Raw genomic sequence first — 23,005 nt, 5'->3', positions numbered from 1 at the left:
ATGCATTTTTAAATTGTCTTAGTAGCCTCATTTCAAAAATAGGTAAATTAAATTTATCCCCATATATTCAAATTGTCATATTGATATGAAATTAATATAAAAATTACCAATGACATATTTTGCTTTCTTTCTTTACACTCCTTTCTTTCTTCATGCTGCTTTCAAAATATGCTATGTATTTTATTCTAGAGCACAGTGCAATTCAAATTAGCCATAATTCAAGTGTTTAGTCACCACAAGGGGCTGGTGACACCATGCTGAATACACAGGAAGCCAAACTTGATGACCCAAAGTGCAGCCCTTAAAGTCTAGCTGCCTGAGTGTGAACCTTGATGCCACCACACTGGCTATAGAACACATCTGTAAAATGAGGATCCTAATAATACTGACCTTAAGGAGATGGCATGAAGATAAAATACAATAAAATAGTCCTGGTCAGGCTAGTTGCATGAATTCAGGAAAATATTAAGCGTTTAACAAATGTTAGCTATGGTCATCATCTAAAAATGTATGAGCATTTCATTACAAAACTTAAAACCTAGGTGATCCTGAACATGTTATCTAACATCTTCAAACATTAGTTTCCTTCTCTGTAAAGCAGGGAAAATAACAACCCTTCATGGAAGATTAAATGGTACAAGCATAGCACTTAGAAGATGTTCCTTTCTTTCTCCTTAGATTTACATGTCAGTGAACAGAGAAGTAGCCAAAGGCCAGCTGAAAAGGAAAAGAGTTCAATGAGCCTGAATCACCAGCAAACTGGATAGTCAAAAGGCAAGCATCCAGAGGGTCCCAACCTCCTGTCATGACTGTATTCGCTAGCCCCTTAACTGGAGCTCTATGACCGCAAGCAGGTTCACTGCTCCACAGGAAGATAAGTAGAGCATGGATTTTCATGTTATAATATATATTCCTATGCAAGCAAGTTTAGCATTTTAAAGCTGTAGCTATGATTTAATTCCCTTGTGATGATGTGTAGTAAAACTGGGGGGAAAGAAAATCAATTTTTTTTTTTAGAAGATTCAAATTTTCTAATGGTAATGATCTATTACTTTCCTGCTCAGGAGTCTGTTTGTTCATATTTAATGAACTCACATTTAATAGATACAGGATTTTGAAAAGGAAAACTTAAAAAATTTTAATTAAAACCATGCCCTAAATACTCTACTGCTCTTCTGCATATTTGTTTGTTTTTTTCTTAGGATTGATTTGTTAAGAGTTTTGGAATTACCAGAGAGGAGCTTTGGAGGAGGTTTGGAATCCATGATTCAAAACAGGGAGGGACACCAAGTGGTGGGTTTGGCTGTGACATGAGACACAGCCGGCCACTCCTCCAACTGTGGGCAGGGACCCTCTGCCCCAGCTTCAAGGAGAGCAGTAAACTCCGTAGGGTTTTAATGTCCCTAGGTGCTTTAAGGGTTCAGAAGGCTCATTTCCGAGTGACAGTAAAAGTGCCACAGAAAACAATGACTTTAGGATGATACAGAGAGAGTTCACTCATTGGTCCCAGCAATGCAAAGAGAGATTCTGATTCGAGGAGAACAGTGCTTGGTTTTACCTACAGGGACTTATGACTTCATAGTTCTGATTCTCCTCTTCTCCACAGGGATTCAATAAATCTAAATGTAACAATAAAAAATGAAATAAAACAAACATAACCAAAGCCCTTTCAAACCAGTGTCTCTTTGGAGCCTAGATTTATCTTGGTCTCATGTTATACCTTTCAGAAAGTGGCAGAAACTAGGCTTTTTAAAAAAGGACTTAATGTTAATATGATTACATAAACAGAGTTGGATGAAGATGTCATTTTACCAAAACAGAAATAACTTTCTCGACAATAGACATAGATTATTCAGTATACCCATATTTTTCTAATTGTTTCAGTAGCATTGGGTACTCTAGGGAAAAGGCACCCTGAAATATTAACACACTCTTCATTCATTTCAGGGGAGTGATTTGCAACTTAAAGGACTTTATTTGGTATAATCACAAAAATCTCATGTAAATCTTGAAGTGTCTCCTACAACCCCAAAAGGGCTTTACTTATGTCGTATCCACCCCCCATTAGATAAGCAGAGGAAAAATAGCAATGAGAGGAGGATTCTCTGAGACCAAAATTGAAGACAAACAGAGGCTGGGCTCCCTTTGCATCCCTTAGCCCAGACTGCAGCCAAGGAAGACTGGCATCGGTCTCTACCTTCTTGGGTTTCTCCTGAGTTACATGGCAGCTTTCTGAATCCTCAGCTTCCTTTGTATTCCTTATAAATCACAGGTGCTCAGGAAGAATTTGCTGATGAAATGGTTTCTATTCTGTGACAGTCAGGTGACTGAATGGTTTTCAGCAGGGCTGGTGTTATCTATATAAATGAACTCACATGACTAGAGATCTCCTTATTATGACTCCTAGAGGTGAACTTAATCATGAAGTAACTGAGGGTCCCTCGTTTGCATAGTCCACTTCCAAGATCTGTGTCTTGATTTTGTATTTGTAAGTTTATGTCAACTTTTTTAAAGAGTTTCCTAACTGCATGAGCTCCAGGTCTTAGCAAACTTGCATTTGCTCTGTGTTGTTCTTAAAAGCCATATATGAATGCCATCTTGGATTGTTCAACTTTTGTTATTTTAACTCCTACTCATCTAAAGCAAATATAAATCAGTTAGCTCTGTTACCATGGACAAATGAGGTCTGGGTTTCCTCATTTCCGGAAACAGAAGGTAGATAACTAGATTCCCCAGATCCCCAAAGACAGGGGTGTTGGGAAGCAAGATAGAGTGAAAAAAAGGGAGGCAGCAGTTGCTTTAATACCAGCTAATATATGACTTTCAGCAAAGATATTTCTGTGGCCTCAATTTACTATGAAATGAGGCAAGTGATCAAGATGCTCTCTTAAAGTCTCCTCTTGTCCCTTGCTTCTCATGCACCGATTTGTGCAGTGTCATATCTCACATTCACTGTCACTGGATGCTCACAACAGCCCCAGGGATTAGTCAGTGGAATGGTCTGGTGAGCTTCAAGTTAAGTGTTCTTGCTGCTATACCACACTGAGATACTTGCCAGCTGAATAGTAAATAAGACCGATGTCACTAGGCTAGATGGCTTTCAAATATGCACTGTTGTCACCGAGTCAAAGATGACAGTCTGACATGAGCCTGCATTGCAGCCTGCACAAGAGGCACTGGGTTTGGAGCCGCAGCTGGTACAACTGGTATGTAGGGAAAAGCCACTGTCTTCCCATTCCCCATTCAAAACCAGCTTCCTTCTCTCCACCATTTGACTCCCACTGCTGACAGCTAGGCAGTCATTTGAATCACCGAGAACATTGGAAAAAACATTGAGCAGACTTAAGTGTGCAGAACTAACAAATTTTAATTTCTGGAGAGACTTTCCTTTTAAAAGCATTAAACTCTACAGTGTATGAATTATATTACAATAAAGCTATCCTATGTATTTTTTTTTCTAAAAAGCCCTAGCCTTCCCTTCCCTCCTCTACATGTACACACAGGTGCACCATGGCAACTCACGATTCTTGGCAGGTTAAATACAGATGCCCAACCAGTCAGTGTCCTATGTGTGTTAATGGCACTTGGGCTCCTTTTCCTTTTACCCAGGTTATGACCACCTATTAATTAATAGCCTGTTGTAGCCCTCCTACCCCAGACAAAGGAAACCATCCTGAGACGATGGTGCCACCTGCTGGCCATTACAGGAAGTCCCTGACCAGTTCTCTTCTACACTGGTCCCGTCCGTGCCCACCCCCTCGCCCCCTCGCCCGCCCACCACAGACCTCGCAAACAAGCCATTCTTCCCTCCGTTTTCAACTACACAGCCCAGTTAGCTCTGTTTGGGTACTCTCTAGTTCATACAAAAGAATATTCCTCCATCTCTACTCCCAGGTTTTACCCCAAGTCTCCCTCTGATAAAAAAAAACCCACAACAAAAACTGCTGATAAAAAAAACAACAAAAACAAAAAAACAAAAACTTGAAGAACCTCAGTTCTAAGTCTGTAAGTAAAAATGTAAAGTAGAACACCTGAGGGTAGTCTAACACAATAAAGTTGAGAAGTTATGCATCTTGTTAACAAATAGTTAAGAGAATAAGAAAAGTAAATAGCTACATAATAGCAAGATACTCAGTTCTGTTACTAATCAAACAAATATAAGTTAAAACAATATCATGTTTGCCCTCAAATTAAAAGCTTTTAAAAGATAATATTCATAGATGACAAGTGAGACAAGATGTCCACGAACCGAGTAAGAGAAAAGCAGCTATATTGGTCCGACATTTACAGAGAATAATTTGACAGTAAATGGAGCTAAAAATCCCATACGCAAAAGCTAGACTCAATTACTTTTTCATAGAAATAAATGGCCTAGACAATGTATCAGGAGTCTACTTGAATGTTTATGTACAAAAATGTTTATTAAAGCAATGTTTATAGCGGGGATGAATTGGAAAAACTCTAAATGTCCAACATTTGAGGACTACTTAAGTAAACTGTGGTATACACATATAAAAGGATATAATGTAGTTACTAAAAGTAATTACATTAACTTGTTATGAGTAGGAAAAGGGTCTCCCTATAAGATTAAGTATAAAATCCACATAAAAATATTTACATTATGATTTTTGAAACTACATTTTTACAGTGAGAAACCAAAAAACCTGCATGTAAGTGCATAGAAAAAGAGACAGGAATAAAACACAACCAAATGTTTAAAGTCGGTACTTCTAGGTGGTAATGTATGAACAATCTTTATTTTTCCGAAAATGATTCACAATGGCTTTTATTACTTTAATAATAGGAAAAAATACTTAAACATAATTAATCCATAGTGTCCTTAAAAACAGCCCCAGATTTCCTTCTGAATGTGAAGTTGCATAAATAAAGCCCCCAGAGCAGTGATTCTAAACAGAAAGTGGTTTTGACCTGCAGGGGAGATCTGAAAATATCTGGAGGCATTTGTGGCTGTCTCAACTGGGGAAGTCTACTGGCCTTTCAAAGACTGCAGCCCCCGGGGACAGAGAACTCTACAGTCCAAATGTCAGCAGTGCTGAGGGCATTGCGCTAGAGTCCAACACGCACCTTTCAAATCCAGACCCCTTGCCCTTTAGCTGTCCATCTTGGCAGGTTGCTCACCTTCTCTACACCGTAACTTTTCATTACAAAGTGGAATCATCCACATAGCATTGTGGGAACAAAGTATTGACATATTTTGTATCACACCTTTCCCCAGAACACTTACACAATTTTGTATTTTCTTTTGCAGGGTATTGTAGTGCTTTTTATCCTTTTCTTTATGTATCAATTATCCACTTTAAACATAATTTTGAAGTCACATAAGCTTTGATGTACTCTCCCCAGATTCTAGAGCTTTGATATTGTGTTGTTTGGATGAAACAAATTCTTGGTTCTATAGTATCGATTATCAAAAGCTCATGGAGGCATATGTTCTGGGTGTAATATAAGTGAAAAGCTCATCTGCTTGGCAAGCTCTGCCCTGTAGACAAAAGGCTGTCAGAACAGTGTCTGAGGGGGTGCAGGATGTCAAAGGACACAAAGGCAGGTGCCTCATGGGCCTCTCTCATCCTCCGTAACTATGGATCTGGGCCTCATGCACCTTCTTGTATTTTCCCCTTTCCTGAATGAGCTTGATTGAGAGATCTGGTTCCAAATATGTGATCAGCCCTGTCTGGAGTGTGGAAACACTGAGGCAGGGTCAGGAGAAGGCCGGGGTGGGCAGCCAGGCTGCAGGAGGGTGCTGCATAGACATTGCTATTTCTGCCAGTCAAAGCCTTGGATCTAGCACACTGAGAGTGAGCTGAACACTCCTGCCTGCAGGTACATCTTGCCTGTCCGTGGCCCAGATTACTAGGCACCAAAACTGCCTATAAAAAACAAAAAAGCCAGAGATGCTTACTAGGCTCCAGTGTGCTGTATACAGACCTATTTAAGTGAGACCCAACTGCCAAAAATTCTACTCACTGACTGCACATGCAAAATACAAAACCAAAAATCTTCCAATATAGTATAATGTATCATTTACTGTCAGAATCACTGCTCTTTCTGTCAGAAACATTTTCAAACAATAGCACCTGTGTTGTTGCCATTTTTTTACACACTTCAGTGATCAACGACTATTCAGAGTCTGCACAAACTCAGCAAATGGTTCCTCCCATCATCAGCAAGGAAAGAAAGGGAGGGTTAGAAGCAGAAGAGATGCCCCTGGGCTCCATTCAGAAGACAAGCATCCTCAGTAGTCTGTGGCAAAGGAATTCTTTGCAGCAGGCTCATCCATGCCAGCTGCCTGGGAGGAAAACGTTAGTCACTCACATTTTATCCAAACTGTGCAGAGCTTGTTGACACAGGCCTGCTGAGCTGTTGTACCAGAAAGATGGCATCAGGAAGGTCCCCTGGGCCTCTGCAGGACAGGCCAGCAGCCTGCCTTGTGCAAAGAAAAACTTGGCGCGAGTACAGGGGGAAATGAACAGCAGTGCCATGAGCTCCCTCCTGGAAGGTCCCATTGCCGTGGTCATTTCAGTTCCTGGTAAAGTACTGCTCCATCTTGGTTGAGCCAAAAGCCAGTGGAAAATTTCTCTTCCCACTACATGCAGAACCACCACCCACTAGGTACAGAGATACTCTGAAGTGCTGTGGAAGGTCTGTGTCTCACCCTCTGGGGGGTTTTAATCAAACATGTCCAAGTGAACAACCATTGGGAAGAGAAGCAGCCCCAGAGGAAGATCCATTTTATAGATCATTTAGTATGTCCTGAGTAATGGCCATCAATGCTGAGTGTTGAAGAAATAACCCGCCACCGCCCACTGCCATCCCATGGTGCAGTATGTATGTTGCTGCCATCGACACACATATTCAACAAACACAAAAGTAATACCCGACACAGCCTCCTACCCAACACCAATACCACTGCTAATACCGTCACTGAGGGTTCCCAGATTTGGGGCATCTTTCTAGTCTGTAAGGAGAGGTGCTAAAGGACACCCTGAAGGCAAGGGGCAGAAAGACTATGGACACACTGGGTTTCCCGGGGTGAGCTCAGGGCCACAAGTAACACAGATCTTGTGCCCCTGTCCCCCAAAGTCCTTAGGTGGAGCAACTTAGTAACAGCCTTAAGTGTGCCCAGACTTGCCTGCCCTCTCCATCCCGTAACCGTCCTGCACTCAACACATACTGATCGAAACAGTATGCTTTTAAGTCATTTCTTCCTGCCTGAACCCAAACCCCCAGGGTCTACACCTCCAAGGAAGCCCAGCTCAAGTACACATGATCTGTCTGCCCCACCAGAACTCTTTCAGGGGTGGCTGCATGATCCTCACCCTGGGCTCTCAGCTTCTGTCCGGGAATGTGGCTTTTACACTCTTATGTCCCTTTCTCCTACCCAGTCTGCAGCTTCCGTTAAGTCAGATTTCAAGTCATAGTAGGAGATGGTGGGTGGGCCCTGCTGCTCCCTGCTACCTGTTTGTGTCACTCCCTTCCAGTTGGCCTACCTCATTGGAGTGCAGCACTGAGTGAAAACAAAGTCCACTGCTCTTGGTCTTTCTTGTGCTTTGTCACTCTTACTGCATGCCTCTGCCCTGAAACACCAATGGAAAATGCTGCTGGGGAATGGAAAACAGTCTAATCCTGCTCCAGCCCTCATTTTTCTGTAGAGCTGCTCAATTTCTCTGCTCATGGCTTAATCTTCACTAAAAGGTTAAAAAAAGATAATGCTTGATTCTTATTAATTTTATGAAACCCTAGGTAAGCAGATTAGATCCATGTTTATTGCTTTTGAAACACATCAAGGCCTAAGTGCCTGGCAAGAGTAGGCACTCAAAAATTACTTGAGTAAATAAAAGTAGAAATCTATTAGATGATATTTTAATAGGACCTTTGGTTCAAGGAAGCCTACGATGTCAGAGATGCCATCAAGTGGACAGCCTACTCTTGAACCACTGGGAGCAAGCTTTCCAATTCAGCTGGACACCTCCCTTCCACTGCCATCAGTTACACACACATAGATGAGATTCACCCATGGTTGGGCATCTGATCACTTTTCTGGATATCAAAGCTATTCCTATAATCTATGCCATGAAACCATAGTATTCTTAAAGTCACAGGGGCAAGAAACAGAAAAAAACAAGTCTAAAAGTAAAAAGTCACTGTTTCCTAGGCTTCAGAAAGCACCCATCCTCACTATAGTTCCACATACCTGCCTCCTAAGGTCACACCATAGGAAGTAGAGCACTTAATAAGGCCAGGAGGCAAACTGATTCTTCTAAAGCTTAATACCTGTCTCTTGGGAGTGGTTTTCCCAGGCCAACCTTAGGAGAAGTCAGGAACAGGGGCATATAATGGGAAGATAGGACAATTTCCCAACCCTGAAGCCATTGGAAATAAATGGAAATAAATGTGACAGAAGGAAAGAAGCAACAGCCATGAGGATGATGCTCTGTATTTGTGAGACATTTTATATTTTCCCAAACATCTTAATATATATTATTTGATCTGGCTGCCATATCGACCATATAGGATAGACTGCATGGCTTGGCTCCATTTTTGCTTTGGGAAGCATAACTTCACATGAGTAGAGACTCAGTGCTACAGGGCTGGACTGAGCCAAGACTACAACCCCTGGGCTTTCTGCCTCATTGCTCTTCCTGCTCACTACACAAACCACGCCCATCCTCACCCCACATCACATGCTCCTTCCTCTACCAAAACCACATGGCACACCACGGTCAAAAGTGCACACTTAGTTTTATTGTATGCCAAGCTGTGGTCTGTTAAAACCTTCCAGCCTGCTTCAGTAACTTTCTTTATGAACTGTGGTGCCCAAGGTATTTGTATCAATTTGTTCCAAGGGGGCAGTTTGTTAGAGCATTTGCTTCCTGAAGCACCATGTCCCTGAAATACCATCTGCCCAAATCTGCATGTGGTTTACCACAACTCACAGCACCATTACAGTTTCTCAGCTAAATATCACAGGATTGTACGAGGATGTGGGAATAGAAGACAGGGTCAGAGAGATGCATTCAAACCTGACACAGAAGGCTTGCCAACTAACTTGTAAAGCTCAAGCAACTGTGGGCAACTTTGAACTTTTAAAATCTTTATAAAGGTTCTATCAAATGAGACAGAACATAGGAAAAGTATTTTTGCCAACCATAAAATAGCATATTTAGTTACCACTATTCCATTTCCTACATGTACATGATCACTTTGTCAATTATCTGTGGAAAATAGTTCACGGTGGCTTTGCTTAGGACTCAACTCGCTTCTTGCTGCTTTCTCTTTCCAGACAGCAGGTCTCAGGTGACATGAAGCAGGGTCCTAGCTTGAATACTCTGGGCCTTGGACAGATCTGCCTGGGAGGACACCCAACAGAAGGTGAGTACGTGAAGAGCTGACAAACCTCCTGGGGCAAGCTCATACTAAAGGAAAAAGGAGCCTGCCAACCCAGGGGTAGGGAGAAGTAACGCCTTAGGGATTTTTTTAGGCCTAAATGCCCAATGCTTAGACTTGTCACCCCTCCATCCTCCCTTGTAAATCCCACAAAGAGTGGGAAGGGGGAAATCTGGAAAGTGGCCAAGAAAAAAATTACATTCCTAGAAAATCTCACTGGAGTTTAAGGATGTCAAGACACACTGTCTTGGTTTCATTTGGGCTGCTGTAACAAAATACCATAGACTTGGTGCTATGCTTTGGATGTTGTTTGTCCTCGAGGATTCATGGGTCAGGGGCTTGATCCTGAGTGGTGATGGCGGAAGGGGAACCCTAAGCGCTGCTCAGTGCTCCCAATAACTTCTTTGTTGTTAACTAGTAAACATATGATACCCAACAACCTCATTTCACGTGTGCACTCTCTCCTATTTTGACAATAGTGACCACTACCCCTTCTCAGAACACTCATTCCTGGTCTTTACACTGCCTTTCTAGTTCTCCTTTCTTCTCAGTTTCCCTGTTTCCTTTGCAGATTCTTTGTCCAGTAGGTCATTAGGGAAGAGCACCAAATGGTTTGCATTTTAACACAGCCCACCAAATGGCCAAATGCTAGATAGTCCATCTTAGGAATGCACCCCAATCCTTGTATAAATACCCAACTCAAGGCCACTAGGCACTTCTTTGCCTCTTGAGATTGCTGACTATTTCTTTCAATGTGTACTTTTAAAATTCAGTTTAATAAAACACAGAGGAGAAGAGCTGCCCCCAGCACAGAGGAGGTCAAACTTCTGGGTTGCCATGACACTGCCCCCAGCGCCTAGAAGGTGAGCTGCGTGGGTACCAGCAACACCCATATCCCCCCCCCCCCGCTGAAATAAAAAGACACTTAAACAAGTTTCAAAACCAGACTCCCAGATCACCTAAAGCAACCCCAAAGGGAAACAAGATGGAGCACTCTGATACTCAACCACTGGAACTCCCTGAACTGGCAACAAAAGAGGATCTGGAAAAAATGAAATCAGAAATAATTTCACATATAACAGCAGAGATTGTGCCCATATTGCAAGACATGATTAATAAATCTAGAGAGGACACAGATAAAAAAATAGAGGAGCTGAGGAACATGATGGAATTCCAACATAGGAAACAAATGGAATCCATAAAACAGATGCAAACAGATTTCCAGGAGATTTAAAAAATCCACTGAAAGTTTACACAGCAGAATGAGCCAATGCGAGGACAGAATTTCAGATATAGAAGATAAGATGGTAATTAGTGACCAAGAAAAGAAAAATTTCTTTAAAATTGTACAGGATCATGAGAAATCAGTCCAGCAGCTGCTAGGCAATGCAAAGAAGAATAACATAAGACTGATCAGAGTCAATGAAGAAATAGGAGAGAGGACAGGTGACACAAAAAAACTGTCCAGAGAACTGATGGCAGAAAACTTCCCAAGCAGGGGAAAAGAAATTGACATACAGATAAGTGAGGCATATAGGACTCCAACTAGCCTTGATCAAAAAAAATCTACATATAGGCATATAATACTTAACATTTCAGAAACCCAACAGAAGAACAAAATTCTACAAGCAGTGAGAGAAAAGAAACAAATCACATACAAAGGAAAGCCCATCAGAATCACAGCAGACTTCTCAATGGAAACCCTCAAGGCAAGAAGAGGTTAGAGTGGTGTATTTCAAGCCCTAAAGGAAAACAGCCTCCAACCCAGATTGATGTACCCTGCAAAACTATCTTTCAAAATCTATGGAGATGTAAGATACTTTCATGACAAAGAACACCTTAGGAACTTCATGAATACCAAACCAGCACTCCAAAGAATTTTACACAATATCCTAGGAACAGATATTGAGGATCACAACCCCAGGAAGCAAAGCAGAATGAACCCATCTGGCATGACAAGATATTAAATGCAAAGGGGGAGAATCCAACAAAAAGAAAAAGTCATGACAATGATAAATCAATACGTATCAGTTATAACCATCAAGGTTAATGGTCTCAATTCACCAATCAAAAGAAATAGACTGGCAGAATGGGTCAAGAAGCAAGACCCAACAATATGCTGCATACAATTAACACACTAAATTCAAAAAGAAACTCATAGACTGAAAGTTAAAGGGTGAAAAACAATACTCCATGCGACAGGAACCTGAAAAAAAGCAGGAGTAACTATCCTCTTTGCAGATCAAGTGGATTTCAAACCAACACTGATTCAGAGAGACAAAGACGGACACTACATCCTTGTAAAGGGAACAATCCAAGAGGAAGAGATGACAATCACAAACATACATGTACCAAACACTAGTGCACCCAACTATATAAAACACATACTAACAAACATGAAAAATCAAATAAGCACTAATACAATAGTAGTGGGGGACCTCAATACCCCACTGTCAAAAATAGATAGATCCACTAGACAGAAAATAAGCAATGAAATACTAGAGCACAATCAAACTCTGGAACAAATGAACTTAACAGATGTTTACAGAGTGTTCCACCCCCACAAAATCAGAATAGACATTCTTTTCAGCTGCACACAGGTCGTTCTCCAAAATAGACCACATGCTCCCTCATAGAACATGTTTAAGTGCAAAGAAATTGAAGTTCTCCCCTGTATATTATCAGACCATAGTGTGATGAAATTGGAGATCAATAGCAAAAGAAACCGCAAGAATTTCATAAACACATGGAAATTGAACAACACACTTCTGAATAACCAATGGGCCACAGAGGAAATTAAAGAAGAAATCAGACAGTTCCTTCAATTAAATGACAATGACAATACAACATCACTGGAATCTATGGGACACAATGAAAGCAGTCTTATGAGGGAAATTCATAGCAGTGAATACACATATTAGGAAAACAGAGTGAGCCCAATTAAACAACCTGATGCTAAACCTCAGGCCTCTAGAAAAAGAAGAGCGGGATAAACCCAAAGCTCATACAAGGGAGGATATTATAAAGATCAGACCAGAAATCAATGTAATGGAGACCAAGAGAATGATACAAAAAACCAATGAAGCCAAGAGTTGGTTCATCGAAAAAGTAAACAATATTGAAAAACCCTTAGCCAACCTTATTGAAAAAGTAAAGAAAAGGCCCAAATCCATGCAATTAGGAATGAAAAGGATGAAGTTACAATGGACCCAGCAGAAATCCAGAGGATCATCAATACCTACTTCCAGAATCTATACGCCAATAAGGTGGAAAACACAGAAGAAATGGACAGATTCCTAGATACGTATGAATTACCAAAGTTGAATGAAAAAGGCCTAAAAATTCTAAACAATCCAATGTCAATCAATGAAGTTGAAAACGTAATTAAAAATTTACCAACTAAGAAAAGCCTGGGTCTTGATGGCTTCACTGCCAAATTCTACAAGACTTTCAGAGAGGAGCTACTGCCACTACTGTTTAAACTCTTCAATGAAATTGAAAGGGAAGCAATATTTCCAAATTCATTCCTGGAAGCAAGCATCACCTTGATCCCCAAAGCAAAGAAAGACTCAACCGAAAAAGAAAACTATAGGACAATCTCACTAATGAACATAGATGCAAAAATCCTTACTAAGATACTGGCAAATAGAATGCAGAAGATCATACACCCTGACCAAGTGGGATCCATACCAGGGAGGCTGGGATGGTTCAACATACACAAATCAATAAATGTAATACACTATATCAATAGAGCCAAGGACAAAAACCATATGATCATCTCAATACATGCAGAAAAAGCATTTGACAAATTCCAACATACATTTATGAAAAATCCCTACAAAAATTTGGACTAGATGGTCTCTACCTCAAACTGATAAAAGCCATCTATGAAAAACCAACAGCTAATATCATACTAAATGGTCAAAAACTGAAATCCTTCACACTAAAATCAGGAACAAGACAAGGATGTCCACTATCACCACTCCTGTTCAATATAGTTTTGGAAACATCAGCCACAGCAAATAGACAAGAATAAAAGAAATAATAGGAATAAAGATAGGAAATGAAGAAGTCAAATTGTCATTATTTGCAGATGACATGATACTCTATATAGAAGACCCCAAGAACTCCACCAAAAGTCTTCAACATTTAATAACCAAATTCGATAAATTAGCTGGATACAAGGTCAACATACAAAAGTCAATAGCTTTCCTCTACACGAATGACAGCCTCACTAAGAGAGAAATTGGGCAATCAATTCCTTTCACAATAGCATCCAAATAACTGAAATACCTAGAAATCAACCTAACAAAAGAAATCAAAGACCTCTTCTCTGAAAACTATGGCACTCTGAAAAGAGAAATTGAAGATGATATCAGAAAATGGACAGACATCCCCTGCTCCTGGGTAGGAAGGATTAATATAGTGAAAATGGCCATACTTCCAAAACTGCTATATAGATTTAATGCAATTCCAATTGAGATCCCAGCAGCATACTTCATAGACCTTGAGAAAACAATCCAAAAATTCATTTGGAACAAGAAGAGACCCAGTACAGCAAAAACAATTCTAGGTAACAGAGACATGGTAAGGGGTATCATAATCCCCAACCTGCAACTCTACAACAAAGCTACTGTGAAAAAAACAGCATGGTATTGGCAAAGAAACAGACTTGAGGACCAGTGGAACAGATTAGAAGAGGCAGAAACAACGCCAGACACACTCAGCCATCTCATCTTTGATAAAGGAGCCAAACACCCTCACTGGAGGAAAGACAGCCTCTTTAATAAATGGTGCTGGAAAAATTGGGCTTCAACTTGCCAAAGATTAAAACTAGACCTATATCTCTCACCATGCACTAAACTAAAATCAAAATGAATTAAAGATCTAAATATTAAAATAGAAACTCTGAACCAGTTGGAACAGAGGTTAGGTAGAACCCTTGAAGACATCGGTGTAGGAAAAGATTTTATGAACAAAACCTCAGTTGCCCGTGAACTAGCACAAACAATCAACAAGTGGGATCTCTTCTTATTAAAAGGCTTCTGCACAGCAAGGGAAACAGCCAGCAGTGTGAAGAGACAACCCACCATGTGGGAAAAAATCTTCACCTGCTCTTCCTCAGACAAAGGTCTACTATCTCGAATCTATAAAGAACTTAAAAAGATCAGACCTCCCAAATTTAAAGACCCAATCGAAAAATGGGCATCTGAAATGAACAGACATTTCTCAGACAAAGAAGTAGAAAAAGCAAATAAATACATGAAAAAATGTTCAACATCACTGGTCATTTGAGATATGCAAATGAAAACAACGCTGAGATTCCACTTCACTCCAGAAATAATGGCTGCTATCATGAAATCAACCAATAACAAATGCTGGTGGGGCTGTGGGGAAAGAGGAACCCTGCTCCACTGCTGGTGGGAGTGTAGACTGGTGCAACCACTGTGGAAATCAGTATGGAGATACCTCAAAGAGCTAGGACTGGAAGTCCCATTTGACCTTGCTATTCCCCTGCTGGGGATCTTCCCCAAAGAATTAAAAGAATCATACCACAGCGATATATGTGCACCCATGTTCATAGCAGCACAGTTTGTAATAGCTAAAACTTGGAAACAGCCCAAATGCCCATCAACTGGAGACTGGATCAAGAAAATGTGGTGTTTTTTTAATAAAATGGAGTACTACTCAGCCATAAAAAATGAGAAATTGGAGGCATTTATAGCTAAATGGATGCACATTGAGGCGATACTCTTAAGTGAAATAAATAGGACACACATGTGTAAATACCAAATATTTTCTCTGGTGTGAGAAACTGAAAGTGTAAATAAGGACTAAATGTATAATAGGTAATGTGAAATAGGAAGAAAAGGGGCAAAGGAGAAGGAAGTGGGAGGGCTAGGGGAAAGGAAAGAAGGGAATGGGATTAATATGAGAAAATGAAAAAATAGGAACAAAATCTTGGTAAATAGGGAGGACTGGAGGGGTTGAAGGGAGGGCTGGGCAAGGGTGAAAAATAAGAACCAAGAGAGACTATGTAAAGGTGCAAATTTCCAAGATGAATGTCATTATATTGTATACCTAAAATGTACCAATGATTAGAATGAATAATCGATAATGCAAAATAGGAAGAAAAGGTCCAAAGGGGTAGGGTTAGTGGGAGGGACGGGGAAAGGAAAGAAGGGAAAGGAAAAATGATGAGAAATGGTAAAAATGGAAATAAAGTCTTTGTAAATAGGGAAGGGTGGAGGGCGTGAAGGGAGGGCTAGGAATGGGAAAAAATAAGAACCAAGATGCATTATGTAAAGGTACAATTCCCAATGCGAAATGTAATTGTGTTGTATACCTACAATGTACCAATGAAAGAATTTAATACAAAAAAAAAAAAAAAAGAGAGTCAGCTCAACTCCTTCTGTCACCTGCAGAAAGACTATCCAGAAACCAGTTAGGCTCCAGTATTTTTCCAGGCGTACTTTCCCTGCCTTCTGACCTTTAAATGGGAAGCAACTATTGCCACCCTGTGGCACCCTCGAGGTACTGCAGTCCCCTCCACAGAGCCCAAAGGTTGGCTCCTTGAGCCTTCCCTGCCTCTCAAGCAGGCTGTATTACAAAGGACTCCCTTCACTTGACACTTAGTAAGAAAATAAGCTGGCTTCTCTTGATTTTGAAATTTTAAAAATTGAGAGTCCAAAAGTCAATCTTATAAAATTTTTTTTGATATTTTTATGTTTGGAGTGTCAGTTTAAAATTATTTAGAACCATCAAATGCTCATATTTATAAATTTTTATCTTAATGGTTTGTTATTGGGTCTCATCCCAGTGCTAGATAGCCTATGGCCTAGAATGTGGGGGAAATGAATGGGTGCCACTTTGGATACCATTGATTCCTGAGGCTTTTCACATTCTGAAAATGATAGCACTTTCTTTGGTTTGATTGATCCACCTGCAACATGATCATCAGCAGGCAGAGCTAAGAGTCCCCAGCCATGGCAAATGGCTCTAGAATAGCGTTTCTTGTTTCTGGGGGATAAAATAACAACAGTAGCTGTTTAGCTATTTCCTGAGCATCAGTGAGCAGCCGTGAACTTGGGGGAAAATGAGTACTGCTGAAGGTGAGCATGTCAGGTGCACTGAAGCATAGCTGAACTGTGTTGCTAACCAGACCAGGAGTCAGAAATAAGACTGGGGCAAGCCTTTAAAGATTTGAAGTGTGCTGCTGCTAATGCACATAGAGGAAGCAAGCCTGTACCTCAGTTGCTCACAGTTCCCACTGACGGCATATGAGAAAGTGGTCTGGAAGCCTCTTTTTATATATGAGAAAAATAAGTCTCAGAGAAGTTGCCCAAATCATGCTCAGCTAGTAAATATTATGGCCATGACTCAGAGTCAGTTGTCCTTGCCCTCAAAGTACATGCTTTTCTTTACATAGCATCAACTAGGTCACTGTTTAATGCCTTGACTTTGAGTTCTTGCTCTGCATTGGGCCAAAAACATATAGATTTTTTTCCTTGACATTATATATTCATTTCTCAGATATTTACTGAGTGCCTACTACGTAGCTCAGTGCAAAGCCCTGGGTTCAATCTCTAGTATGAGAAAGAGAGAAACAGAAACAGAGACAGAGAGACAGAGACAGAGACACACAGCTTACATTCCAGTGGGAGAGAAAGACAATAGGCAAGTCAACAAGCATTAATTTTAAGCAGAGAGTGGGTGGCACACAGCTAAAGCAGGCAGGAAGGCCTCTTTAAGTGGGTAACTCTGAAAACTCAGACCTGAACAGGAGGATACAGTTCTGCAGAGTGGGAGCAGCAGTCTGTGTGAAAGGCTTCAGGAAAAAGACACAGGTGGCACTGAGGGACAGCACAATGATGCCACTGAGGGCTGAAGTGAGCCCAGGTTGGAGGAGCCCGGGAAGGGGATGGGCCAAGCAGGAGCTGTGGGCCCTCAGAGGTCAGAGTGCAGCAGGAACCCTCAGGGGTGACTAATCTGATTTGAACTTTCATAGTTTCGCTGTCCTTTTGCTGTGGAGAACAGCTGGAAGAGTCCCAAGAGTAGAAGCTGGAAGAATAGTAGAAGGCAGTTTCAGAAATCCATGCCAAACCCAGTAGAATCTTGGACCGGCATAGTCAGAGTAGAGCGAAAAAGAAGAGGACAGGCAAATTACAGGTGTATTTTAGAGACGGAAATGAAATAAATTGTTTACAATTTAGGTAGGACATGTGATGGAGAAAATCAAGGATTCCTCTAGGTTTTTAGCTTGCATATATGGCTAAGTAGTGACACTATTTTTGTATATACAAAAGGCTGATATAAAAAGGTTGGGAAAGATGGTGGGTAGAGGCACAGTAATTTAATGAAACATGGAAGCCTATGGATGTACAACAAAGAGTCATCAGCAATGAAAGATTTAGAATCAAGAGAATGGATGAGATCATTTAGAGAACTGAGAATGAGAAAGTGGGTCCAGCACTGATCCTTGGACAATGTAACACTTACTGGCTGTAATACAAGAGCGAGAGAAATATGCAAATAAAACGAAAATGGCTGCAGTTGTCCCCTGGTATTCAAGGGCGACTGGTTCCAGGACCCCCACAGACACCAAAGTCCGAAGGTGGTCAAGTCGTTTATATAAAACAGCATGGTATTTCTTTATAACCTTCACATGCCCTTCCACATACTCCAAATCATGTCTAGATTACTTTTAATGCCAAATACATCACAATTCTACGTCAATAGATGTGATATTTTACTGTTTAGGTAATAATGACAAGGGGGAAGCCTATACTTCCCCATTCTCAGTACAGGTGCAATGTTTTTCAATCCACAGTTTCAGCCAACAGATATGGAACTTGTGGGATCAGAGGGAAGGAGCAAAGACAAGCATGGATCATCTTCACTATTCTATATCATCTTAGCACCAAAACCAACCAAGAAAGAAGTTTTAAGAAGAGAATGGACAAGTGTGCTAAATGCTGCTAAGAGGTTGAGTAGAGGTTGGCTTTAAAATGAACAGGGTAGGGCTGGAGATTTAGCTCAGTGATTCTGCCTCGCAACTGCAAGGTCCCGAGTTTGATGTCTGGTGCCCAAACAAACAAACAAACAAAAATGAACAGTGCAAAAGGCATCTTATAAGTAATACAGGAAAAAGTGAACTTTCCAACTTCCTCTGAAAACATACTCCTTTTGTAGAAAACTGTTCCTCTTCCAGGTCCTCAAGCCAAACATCTTGGTGTCACCTTTAACTTTTCTTTTCAGCTCCTACCTCGAAACCACCAACAAATCCTGTTGGGAGTACTTTCAAACCATGTCCATAATCTGACTGTCTCATCACACCTATAGCCATCAAGCTAGTACTCCTCTGTCCCGAATCATTACAGTAGCCTCCTAACCAATCTCCCTGAGTCTACTCCTCCATCCTCATCAGCAAATTCTCAATGCAGTACTCTGAACGACTCTTTTTAAAGGTCAGCTGGCCACAACACCTTGGTCAGAGGTAGTGACAGCTTCAGATCCATATTCGGAGGGAAAGTCCAAGTCCTCCCAGGACAATGAGGCTTTCTGTAGTTGTTCCCACACAACCAGCCTCCTACCTCTCTTTCCTGCCTTTGAAGAAGCAGATTTCCATGTTGTGCCTTATAACCTATGAGTGCTTCTAGGAGCCAAGAGGAGCACTGACTAACAGCCAGCAAGAAAAAAGAGACCTCAGCCCTACAAAATGAAGGGAACTGAATTATTCCAGATACTTTCAAAGTTTAAGAGAAGACCCCCAAGCTCCAGCTGTGATTATATCTCTGGTTAATGCCTGATTTCAACCTGGTGAGACAAAGTAGAGGATGCAAACTCCAGACCAGTGGAAATTATGAGATAATAAATGGATGCTGAGTAAGTGCTAAATGTGTGGTAATTTGTTATACAGTAGTAGAGAACTGAAATGCAAGTCCATGTTCACTGCTTACACAGATAGAGATCAAGAAGACTTAAGTTTGCTGTGAGAGCACATTACCCTAAGGGTAATAATGGAAGCAGAGTTTTAAATTCTAAGTTGTTCCAATCCATGCTGTTTCATACTTTCCTGCCTTTTCAGTGCAGTTCCTTGAGGATTTCCTATGTGGACATCAAAGACCAAGTCTAATGTTGCTTCTTTAAGGAAGCATTTCCTTATAGCCATCCCATCCACTCCTGAGCAGTATTCCTGTTCTTCACTTCCACAGGAGTGATGTGTTTGTACAGCTATGAAACACTTGCCAGGATGCATGCAATAACTTTTTATATGCCTGTCCCCTACCATATCCAGACTATATATTTCAGGGCAGAGTGGTCTCAGTTTCCCACAGAGTGTGGGTGCCAAATAGGTGGCTACTGAGCTAATAAAATTTGGGCCTGGATAAACACAGGCCTTTGGTGTCCAAGGAGGGGCTGTTTCATTTCTAGCACAGCTGACCAAGCCTCGGTTATTAATGGAAACTCAAAGAGCCTTCTCTATGACAACATCTGGTGACTCACCAAGCACTTCCTGCAGTAAAAGGGCAGATATTTACTCTCAGAAAAACTGATCTGAAATGAATAAGTGTGCTTGAAACAACAGGTGGCAGAAGCTGAGAAGAAATTAGATTCTCCTCAAAAAGGATGGCAGGAAGCCCTGTCTGATTTGTTCTGATTCAAGCCCTATGCAAGGTGTGCATGCTTGCTAATTTAAATTACTTGTGTTAATCCGCTCCCCAAATAAAATGTCAACCTAAATACACAATAATCTCACAGAATTAGTTTTTCTCAGTGGCTTAAAACTAGGCAACAAAACAGAAGTGAGAATCATATATCAACAATATTCATGGCATTCACAGAACTCTAGGGCACACGGCATTTTTAGGAAATACAGACTCAAGAAAAATTATGTATAGTCACTTCACAGGGAATAGTATTTTTGGGGGGTTTTGAGAAAACTCAGAATTTACATCTTTCTTTAGAACCCATTTCTATGGGTAAGATTCTTTTTATATGTTCATCATTAAATAACAAATAAAGAAATATAGCTTGCGAATAAAAGTTTTACAGTCACATGGCCAGGAACTTAGAAACATAAAAATTCAGAAGGAAACAGTTTTGCTACTTTAAAACTGTTAATTATTTCTAATTTTTTATTCAATAAAATTGTTGTATTTTTAAATATTTAAGAAAGTGTTTGACATAGTTAAACTCTTAATATCAGCACCTCTTTCAGCTCTCTTGGGTGTGCTGGAGTTATCCTAGAAACCAAATCAGATTCTGCAGGTATCTGATTGAGGACCTTTTGTAAGTACTGGCTGGCACTGGCTCAGAGAGACAGGTATCTGGGGACACAATTTCCATGATCAGCAGTAGGGAGGGGCAAACATGAAGTCCGGTTTCTCACCTTTCTTTAGGGTAACACTAAGATGCTCCTTAATTCATTCAACAAATATTACCTGAACTCCTCCATCTTAGTCACTTTCTTACTGCTGGGACACATTACCTGGCACCCACAATGGAAAGGAGGAGTTTATTTTGGCTAACGTTTTTAGTCCATAGTTGGCTGGCTCCAAGGCAGGATGGCATTGTGGAGGGCTGTAGGGGAGGAAGGGCTGCTCATATTTTGGCAGCCAGAAATCAGAAGGAAAGGGAAGAAAATACATCCTACCAGGTCACACCCCCCAGAGATGAGACTGTTCTGATCAGGCCCCACCTCCTAACATCCCATTTAGCTATAGCACCCTCAGGATTCAATCACCTTCCAAAAGCCCCACCAATGAGCACATGAGGCTCTGGGGGAATCTAGTTATAAACCATACCAACCTGTTATGTAACAGACTTTGTGCTATGAGCTAAGGGTGCAGCTATGAATTAGGCACACAGGATCACTGCTCTCACAGCACTTGTATTCTCATGTGGGTGGATGATAAGTGTATGTGTGCACTGTACATAAATAAGAAGAGAAAACAGTCTTAAATGCTAATTATGAGTATTTAAAATGGAAATGGAAACTTCACACTGTCAGAACACAGTAAATACCTTCGATACTCTGTGGGCCCACAAGATTCATGGCCTGGTGAGCTGGATATTCCACCCGTGGCCTGGCAATGCCCAATTGCTCCATAACACCATGAAGCAGCCTCTGGATATCTGTTTCGGAGACTCGGTCAGGAGTCCGTGGGCTGTAAGCGAATGTTGGAGTCCATCCCAATGCCAGCCAAAATAGTAGGCCAGAGAGCATGGTAGAGACCATTCTGGAGACCATTTTTAACCTAGCAAAAAAGACCAAATTTACATTGATTGATCACAGTTGACAACTGTGATATGTAACTGTGATGATGCAATCATGTAACAACCATGGGTTGTTGTTCAAGGAGCACCTGGTAGAGACAGTAATGTAAAATCCCTGGAGGTTTGCTCCGGTCTTAAGTGTCCCTGTAAAGCAGGACCTCACAATGGGAAGGTACAATAGAGACCAAACAGTCTGGGGGATGCAATTCTTTCCATACTCAAACTTTTGAGAAATCTAGGATTCTGGAAAGGCAGTTCTCATTCATACAGTTCACGTTCCTTAGCTCCCTGAAAGTTGTTTTACCTCTAACTTCACCACTCTCTCCCTTGCTTACCAAAACAAATAAAAACTTCCTCCAATTTTGAGAGTGGGTCAAATTTTGAGTTTGTGCAGTCTAAGGAAAGAAAAGGCTAATGGGAAGCGGTTAGGAAGATGCAAATACTAGAGAAGCACAGAAAGCTTAGGTGGGGATGATGGCAGAGAGTGTCTTAATTCCACAACTAACGCCACTGAGATCCTGAGGAGAATAAAAGTTCACCGCAGCTTGGGCCCCGTCCTGTGAGCTACAGGAATAGGCAAACACCTCAGCTGTCTCTTTTGCAGAAAGGGGAGAATACAAACATCTGGCTTACAGGGTTGTTGTGAAATAAGTGTGCAAATACACTTTTAAAAGCCTAGGACTATGGCAGGACCCAGTGAGGGCCCTGGATAGCTAGCTGGTAATACTGCCTTATTGCTCCGGAGGGTAGCATTTGGAGAGAGAAGACAAATTAAGGGAAGAAAGAGGAACCTCCGGGGTGCTGTGTATGGGTGTCTGTGGCTATGCCAGCCGAACAAGGGTATCATGTTCCTGCAGCCAACCTTGAGGCTGTTAACCTGCTACTTGACAGCTGCGATGCGATGCTTCCGGCAAGCCTCCATTTGAACATTTTACTCAGTGCTCGGAGATCAGAGCAGAATGAGGAGGCAAAACTGCATTTTTCCCCCCTGAGACTGAAATATTCGCACCACTCTATCTCTTCTTCTGCAAGGAGAAAGCTTTTTCCTAGCTGCTCCCAGATATAAAACCTTGCTCCTCAGAGAACTGGGAACAGCTCTTTGTTTCAACAGCCAAATCTGCAATTGTGATGAAAAGGCCCGAGGCAGACCGAAGCCCCTCCACCGCATCTCCTCTTTCCCTTATAGGCGAAACTAGGAATGTTTCCTTTTCCCCCAGCTGACTCCGATCTGATTTGACCAACCACCCAATTTCCTCCTCGGGACTCCAAACCCGTTAATCCCCCACCCATCCTTTGTCTGACCCCAGCCTCGAGCTCTAGG

The 23,005-nt window shown here is 41.3% G+C and overlaps 1 protein-coding gene across 4 annotated transcripts in view; it reads right to left on the bottom strand.

Moving 5' to 3' along the window:
* Positions 1–23,005, bottom strand: part of Scg5 (secretogranin V) — a 51,141-nt gene that overhangs the window by 27,748 nt on the left and 388 nt on the right. For all 4 annotated transcript variants that reach the window (XM_004861504.4, XM_021241880.2, XM_021241881.2 and 1 more), the window contains exon 2: positions 21,433–21,665. In XM_004861504.4, the coding sequence (XP_004861561.1) occupies positions 21,433–21,658 (226 nt within the window). In that variant the 5' untranslated portion in view covers positions 21,659–21,665. The remainder of the gene's footprint in view (positions 1–21,432; positions 21,666–23,005) is intronic.

Source organism: Heterocephalus glaber, unplaced genomic scaffold (assembly GCF_053883595.1).
Source record: "Heterocephalus glaber isolate CG9 unplaced genomic scaffold, H.glaber_assembly_v1.0 deba00000809, whole genome shotgun sequence".
Classification (NCBI taxonomy): Eukaryota; Metazoa; Chordata; class Mammalia; order Rodentia; family Bathyergidae; genus Heterocephalus; species Heterocephalus glaber.
Note: the sequence above shows the minus strand (reverse complement) of the source record. Positions and strands in the feature narration are given on the sequence as shown.